Source organism: Macaca nemestrina, chromosome 15 (assembly GCF_043159975.1).
Source record: "Macaca nemestrina isolate mMacNem1 chromosome 15, mMacNem.hap1, whole genome shotgun sequence".
Taxonomy (NCBI): Eukaryota; Metazoa; Chordata; class Mammalia; order Primates; family Cercopithecidae; genus Macaca; species Macaca nemestrina.
In genome coordinates, this window is record NC_092139.1 from 87,658,936 (window position 1) to 87,666,963 (window position 8,028).

Sequence of the window (8,028 nt, forward strand, 5' to 3'; positions counted from 1 at the left end):
CCAGCCTGGTGACAGAGCGAGACTCCATTTCAAAAAAAAAAACACCAGAGCATCTGTAAGCCACTTTGGGAGTCAAAAGAATGTAGAGCTGGGCTGGACTCCTCAGAAGAAAGTTAAGTTCTGGGTGTGGGAGGAAGCATCTACACCCCCACATCCACAGACAGCCCCTGTCACTCCTGCTGCCGAAGACTGGCTTGCTGATTCGGGCTGTGCCTCCACAGTGGGGTCACAGAGCCAGGGAGAGTGCCCACAGGCCCAGGGATCCTGGGTGTAGGACCAGGGAGGGTGCCCACAGGCCCCAGGGCCTCTGTGAGCCCAGGGCGCTCTCTGCACAGGCCCGCTACAACTTCATCCGAAGCATGGCCGCCTACAGCCTCCTGCTGTTCCTGCTGCAGATCAAGGACAGACACAACGGCAACATTATGCTGGACAAGAAGGGCCATATCATCCACATCGGTCAGCCAGCCACAGTGCCACCCTCCTCTCCCTTCACCCCTGGCACCCAGGGGAGGCTAGGGATCCCCACCCCACAGAGGGAAGCATGCCCAGGACCACCCTGCCAGGAGTGTCAGGGTCCAGTTCTGAGGTCCGAACTGTCAGCCACCAAGCTGTTCTGCTGTGGAGGGTGCCTGGCCCTGGCTCCAAGGAGCTGGGGTGAGAGCAGCCATTGCTCTGAGTCAGAAGCTGGAGCTAGGCGGAGTGGGGCTTATCCAAGTTCAGTGCCCCAGCCTGGCTCACTCCTGCCTCCACTTTCTCCCTTCTCTTCCTCTGCCTGCTGCTCCACCACCCACCCTATCACTGTCCCCAAGAAAAAACAACCTGCCTATTGGGGGTGGAGGGGATGCTGCTGTTGCAGTCCTTTTCTCCTCCTCAAAACAGACCACTCATCTCTGCCCGCCCTGGCTCCTAGCCCAGTCACAGGCAACTCTTTGGGGTTTTGCAGACTTTGGCTTCATGTTTGAAAGCTCGCCCGGCGGCAATCTTGGCTGGGAACCCGACATTAAGCTGACGGATGAGATGGTGATGATCATGGGGGGCAAGATGGAGGCCACGCCCTTCAAGTGGTTCATGGAGATGTGTGTGCGCGGCTACCTGGCTGTGCGGTGAGCCTGGGTGAGGGCCAGGGTGGAGGCAGAGGGCGTGTGGGGAACGTTCTGAGGTCCCCTTTAGAAGGGAATCAGGTTCCAGAGAGTGAGGTAGTTGCTAGCAGCCACCTGCTGACCTATGCCTGTCCTTTGGTCACCTCTGTCTGCCCACCTGTGCCAGTAAATTCTTGCTCTGGGCATCTAATTCCAGCTACCTTCCCCAGGATCCTGCCCATGCCTTCAGCCATGGGCTCCCCCTTTCTGGGCATCCCATCCACCCTGTCACCAAAGCCTGAGCACCTGCCACCTCACAGGCTACATGCCAGAGATGGGCTTCGTCCCAGTTTCATATACAGGTCATTTGGCCAAGGCCACAATCCAACCTGGGTTCGTCCGCACTGCCCTGCAGGGAAAGTCAGGTCAGAGTGTCTGCGTCCCACCCAGGTGCAGAAGCCATGGCCGGCAGCCTGATGTGGGGGACAGGGCAGGACACTCAGCCTGTCCAGAGTGCACGTGGGCAGTCCTTGCCTGGGCGGTACGGGTTGCCAAGTGCAGCAGATTGAAAGTTGCCTCAGAGATGTAGAAGATGTGGCAGGGGAGGTGGGTGGCAGGAGCCCACACCTGAGGCTGTTGGCATCAGCCAGGCCGTAGGACTACAGGCAGGGCCACCACCTAGGCTGGCCTCAGCCCACCGCTCCCTCCTATCTCTCCCCAGGCCCTACATGGACGCGGTCGTCTCCCTGGTCACTCTCATGTTGGACACGGGCCTGCCCTGTTTTCGCGGCCAGACGATCAAGCTCTTGAAGTAGGTTCCTTGGTGGACATGCAGGCCATCTGGGGGACAGTTGTCCATTAGCTGAGGCTCCATCCAAGATAGGAAGCTTTTGTGTAATTGTCAGTGTGGTTGTCATCTCCTTGGAACCTCAGAGCAGACAGGGTTCCTGGGTGACGCTCTGTCCCTAGACCACGCCTGTGAGAGGCCCCTGCTTGTGCTGGCCACACCAAGGACCCACCCAGGGGCCTCTATTATGTCACGGATGCTACGCCCACCCCACCTTGACCCTAAGGTCTAGGGCTGCAGTAGCTTAGCTCCCCAATGCTTAGTCCCCTAATGCCATGGGAGCACTCAGGTTATGCTGGGAAGGGGACAGGGCCCACAGTAAGCCAGGCGTGGCCTTCACAGCACCCCATCTTCCAACATGGGCCCCAGAGGTACATTTCCAGGGCATGACTCTCAGCTGAAGTCCGTCCCCATGGAAGACCCTCCTCCCACTGGGCCAGGGAGCCAGCACGGCCCTACCCATGGCAGCCCTGACACAGCCTCTCCCCCAGGCACAGGTTTAGCCCCAACATGACCGAGCGCGAGGCTGCAAATTTCATCATGAAGGTCATCCAGAGCTGCTTTCTCAGCAACAGGTGAGTCCCCCGCCCTCCTGCCTTCACCCCCTGCCTCAGTGGCCCCTGGGCACCTGCAGGGCCTTTCCTGCACCAGGAGATGAGGATTCTGCTGTCCCCGAGCCGCCCCTCTCATGAAGACCCAAGCCTTGACAGGAGCTCTTGAGGAGCAGTGGGGCACTGGTTTAGGGGGCTGTGGTGTGCCGAGGGGAACACTTGGCAGAGGCCAGAGGCTGGGCCCAACTGGCCAGGGCTTGTGAGGCCAAGGGAGCAGTGGAGGCACAAGGCCAGGAGTAGTAGAACTGAATGTGGTGTCAGGCCTCCCTCCTCCCAGGAGGGCTGAGGAGTCAGACCTCACTCCTTCCCTGTGCCTGCCTCAGGCTGCTTTGTGGGCAGTGACTGGAAGTGCAAGCCGGGCTGCTGGTCACTACTGTGGTGGGAGTAGCTGGGTGCAGGGGGCCCTGGAGAGGGCTGGCTCAGGGTCCAAAGGCGGAGCACCGGGCTGACAGGCTCCCCGCTGTGGGAATCAGAGGCGGCTTTGAGGGGTCCAGCCTCAACAAAGGGAGGATGGTGAGCCCAGCAGGTGAGCCATCCCCGAAGGGGGCAGCACTTACACATGTGGGGTTAGTAGGGCCCTGAGGGGCATGTGGGGGCCCAAGGCTGTGCCATGGGACAGGCCACATCCAGACTAGGATGAGGGGCCCAGGCATGGCCATCTGCGTGGGGAACTGCCAGCCGGAGGAGTGTGAGAGGAAGCTGAGACCTGCCCCCAGGTGGCACCCGGGTCCAGTGCCCTAACAAGGGCAGTGTGGAGACTGGGCACGGAAGGAGCTCTTGCTGAGAGGAAGCAGAGAAACCAGGCGGCCAGGACTTCAAGAGGGGCTGGGGCAGGGCGAGAAGGGGCTCTCCAGAGGTGCGAGGAGAGCATACAGACCCCTTGGGGGCATCTGGCCAGGACAAGCCAAGGGCCCCGAGGCCCATGTGGCAGAGCAGTGGCTCCCACAGATGGAAGCGGTTTGGCTGAGGAGCATGAAGTGGCCTTGGAGGCCCCCGGGTTGGAGCAGGAAATGTGGTCACTGGGTGGGGGAGGGCACGCCTGAGACATTTGTGCCTTCAGGTGCTGGGCAGCCATGAGGGGCTGATTGGACAGTGAGGGCTCCCTGCTGGGGAGGGACCTCAGACCCTGCTGACTCCTCACATCTCCCTTCACTCTTCCTTGGCCTTTCAGGAGCCGGACCTATGACATGATCCAGTACTATCAGAATGACATCCCCTACTGAGGAGGGGACCTCCAAGGCCCTCCGCCCCATGTGCCCTTGAAGCTGCCCCACAATCATGGAGCCCTGTGACCTCCCCGCCCTGCCACCACATGCAGTGGAGGACAGACCTGTGGCCGGAAGAGCCTGGTAGCGCCTCCTGGGGCAGCACGTGGGTGGCGCAGCCTTGGTAACGCCATGGACTGCAGTGACAATCATTGGATGGTGCTGTCTATGCACAGGTGTGAGTCCTCTGTTTGCACTGGACATATTCCCTACCTGTCTTATTTCATAGGTACATGAAGTATTTTCTTGTGTATAAAAAAAAGATACAAGATTTAACCAACATCAACAAAATAAAAACCCAAAATAGTGCTGTGTTGGAATCTGTGAGGTTTTGTGTCAAGTCCTAAGTCCACCTTCAGCCAAGGGGCAGTTCCTGGATTTGCCCCTAGAGAGGGGGGCCCAGGGTTGCCCGCACTCATAGGCTGGGGCCCAGGAGCACAGGTTGTGGCTTAACAAGCATGAGAGTCCCACAATCTTACCAAGGCGCAGGTGCACCAAAGCACACACTGTGTTTTTCCTGAGTACTCTCTGCCCGCTCCAAAGCTGTCTCCCTCAGGGCTGCCATGGGGGCCTGTCTGTGGCTCTCCGCAGCATCCTCCCACTGCTCTAGTCTTTCCCTCTTACTCATTTTCAAGTGCTGTGCTCTGGAACTCCAAAATCTTTGTGTGACTAGACCCAGTAAGCATCTACTCCCACCTACCGAGGCCCTGCATCTGAAGCAGATTGGTCTTTCTGAAGACCTGAAACAAATTAGAAACTCCAAAAGATCAGCTCAACAGCCGGTAAGAGAGAAAATCAGTGATCAGAACAGTGAAATGACCAAAAATGGAGTGTGAAGGAAAGGAAAGGAAAACCAAGCGGGGTGGCTCCTAATCCCAGCATTTCGGCAGGCCAAAGCAGGAGGATTGCTTGAGCCCAGGAGTTCAAGACCAACATAAGCAACATGGCAAGACCCTGTCTCTACAAAAAAAAATTTTTAATTAGCCACGTGGTGGTGCATGCCTGTAGTCCCAGCTACTCAGGAGGTAAGATCACTTGAGCCCAAGAGCAAGGCTCCAGTGAGCTGTGATTGTACCACTGCACTCCAACCTGGGTAACAGGGTCCAAAAAAAAAAGAGTTGAATGAAAAGCTCCAATCAACTTTTTTTTTTTTTTTAAGACGAGTCTCACTGTCGCCCAGGCTGGAGTGCATGGTGCGATCTCTGCTCACTGCAATCTGTCTCCCAGGTTCAAGCAGTTCTCCTACCTCAGCCTCCTAAGTAGCTGGGATTTCAGCTGCCCGCCACTACACCCAGCTAATTTTTATACTTTTAGTGGAGAAGGGGTTTCGTCATGTTGGCCAGGCTGATCTTGAACTGGCTTCAGGTGATCTGCCCGCCTTGGCCTCCCAAAGTGCTGGGATTGGAGCCACCGTGCCCGGCTCCAGTCAACTTTTAATGGGATTTCCAGAGTTGAAAAACACAAATATTCAGCTTTAGGAAGCACAGTTGAGTCCCAGCTGTACAAATAAAAATAGAGGCTGGGCACAGTGGCTTGCATGTGTAATCCCACCACTTTGGGAGGCTGAGGTGAGTGGATTGCTGGAATCCAGCAGTTTGAGACCAGCCTGAGCAACATGGCAAGACCCCATCTCTACAAAAAATACAACAGTTATCCTGGCATGGTGGTACAGGCCTGTAGTCCCAGGTCCCAGCTACTAAGGAAGCTGAGGAGGGAGGATCTCTTGAGCCCGGGAGGTGAAGGTTGCAGTGAGCCAAGATCACGCCATTGCACTCCAGCCTGGGTGACAGAGTGAGACTGTCTCAATAAAAAATATGAGTCGGCCGGGCACGGTGGCTCAAGCCTGTAATCCCAGCACTTTGGGAGGCCGAGGCAGGTGGATCACGAGGTCAGGAGATCGAGACCATCCTGGCTAACATGGTGAAACCCCGTCTCTACTAAAAATACAAAAAACTAGCCGGGCGAGGTGGCGGGCGCCTGTAGTCCCAGCTACTCGGAGGCTGAGGCAGGAGAATGGCATGAACCTGGGAGGCGGAGCTTGCAGTGAGCCGAGATCGCGCCACTGCACTCCAGCCTGGGTGACACAGCGCAAGACTCCGTCTCAAAAAAAAAAAAAAAAAAAAAAGGACTTTTAAAAGATATTAATCCAAAAGAAAGCAGGAAAGGAGAACATAATAGACTTACCACCCCAATTTAAAAGTCAGAGATTATAAACAAGAAGTGAGACCCAGTTATGTGCTGATTATAACCAAAGCACTTTACATATGAAGACATAGATCTATGGAAAAAAGACTGGCCATACATAATCATCATGTGTATGGCTGTTTATGGAGCATTTCACAATAAGCAATTGATGAGCTACCAACAAGGAAGTAAACACAGGAGCCCTGAACAAGCCTGTCACCCACCTGGACCTGCTGGGTATTTGTAAAACACTGTCAGCCTGGCACGGTGGCTAACGCCTATAATCCCAACACTGTGGGAAGCCAGGCCGGGCGGATCATGAGGTCAAGAGGTCGAGACCATCCTGGCCAACATGGTGAAAAATACAAAAATTAGCTGGGCATGGCGGCATGCACCTGTAGTCCCAGCTACTTGGGAGGCTGAGGCAGGAGAATCACTTGAACCCAGGAGGCGGAGGTTGGAGTGAGCTGAGATTGCACACCACTGTACTCCAGCCTGGCGACAGAGCAAGACTCCATCTCAAAAAAAAAAAAATCACTGTCAACAGCAATAGTACTTTCTTCTCAATGTTCATTACAAGCTTTGTGCTGGGCCACAAAACAAGTCTCAGTAAATGAGATAGAATTAAAATCATGCAAAGTATGTTATCTGGCCACAGTGGAAATTAGGAATCACTAACAGTAAGGTATCTGGAAAAAATGTTGGCCAGGCACGGTGGCTCATGCCTGTAATTACAGCACTTTGGGGAGGCCGAGGTGGGTGGATCACGAGGTCAGGAGATCAAGACCATCCTGGCTAACACAGTGAAACTCCGTCTCTACTAAAAATACAAAAAAATAGCTGGGTGTGGTGGTGGGTGCCTGTAGTCCCAGCTACTTGGGAGGCTGAGGCAGGAGAATGGTGTAAACCCAGGAGGCAGAGCTTGGAGTGAGCCGAGATCATGCCACTGCACTCCAGCCTAGGCGACAGAGCGAGACTCCGTCTCACAAAAAAAAAAGTAGCACATGTGATCAGAGGGAAAAAACAAGCATTAAGATGCTTTAAGGCAGTTTAGGGGAAGATGACAGCAATGAGCTGAGCTCAAGTAGTAAGAATACGAGAATACAGAGTGTGACTTCCCAAATAAACGGAAAGGGGAGCATTGAAAAATCAGGATCAACATATTACAAATGGTAGAAATATATTCAGATATAGTAGAAATAATTTCAAATCACAATACTTGAAAAAGGGAGCTTGTCAAATTGGCAAAAAAGTGTCAAATGCTATGTACAAGTTTCTGGCAATATGGCAAATTATATATCCTGAAAAACTAAAAATGCTGTTTATAATACTGGGGAGTGGATCTAAATCCATGAGCTGTAAAAAAGGAAGGAATCTTTGGAGGCTAAAAAACCAAGCTCCTAGGCCGGGCACGGTGGCTCAAGCCTGTAATCCCAGCACTTTGGGAGGCCGAGACGGGCGGATCACGAAGTCAGGAGATCGAGACCATCCTGGCTAACACGGTGAAACCCCGTCTCTACTAAAAAATACAAAAAACTAGCCGGGCGAGGTGGCGGGTGCCTGTAGTCCCAGCTACTCGGGAGGCTGAGGCAGGAGAATGGCGTAAACCCGGGAGGCGGAGCTTGCAGTGAGCTGAGATCCGGCCACTGCCCTCCAGCCTGGGAGACAGAGCGAGACTCCGTCTCAAAAAAAAAAAAAAACAAGGCCGGGCGCGGTGGCTCACGCCTGTAATCCCAGCACTTTGGGAGGCCGAGGCGGGCGGATCACAAGGTCAGGAGATCGAGACCATGGTGAAACCCCGTCTCTACTAAAAATAGAAAAAAAAATTAGCCGGGCGCAGTGGCGGGCGCCTGTAGTCCCAGCTACTCGGGAGGCTGAGGCCGGAGAATGGCGTGAACCCGGGAGGCGGAGCTTGCAGTGAGCCGAGATTGCGCCACTGCACTGCAGCCTGGGTGACAGAGCGAGACTCCGTAAAAAAAAAAAAAAAAAAAAAAAATCCAAGCTCCTACAGGGCATGGGAGACAGATGACGAACCCACGAGC

At 54.6% G+C, this 8,028-nt stretch overlaps 1 protein-coding gene across 2 annotated transcripts in view; it reads left to right on the forward strand.

The window, feature by feature from the left end:
• The window catches only part of LOC105480668 (phosphatidylinositol 4-kinase alpha), a 146,876-nt gene extending 142,754 nt beyond the window's left edge, over positions 1-4,122 (forward strand). For both annotated transcript variants that reach the window (XM_071080046.1, XM_071080047.1), the window contains exons 51-55: positions 336-456; positions 944-1,103; positions 1,801-1,890; positions 2,418-2,501; positions 3,709-4,122. In XM_071080046.1, the coding sequence (XP_070936147.1) occupies positions 336-456; positions 944-1,103; positions 1,801-1,890; positions 2,418-2,501; positions 3,709-3,760 (507 nt within the window). In that variant the 3' untranslated portion in view covers positions 3,761-4,122. The remainder of the gene's footprint in view (positions 1-335; positions 457-943; positions 1,104-1,800; positions 1,891-2,417; positions 2,502-3,708) is intronic.
• Positions 4,123-8,028: the final 3,906 nt, after the last annotated feature.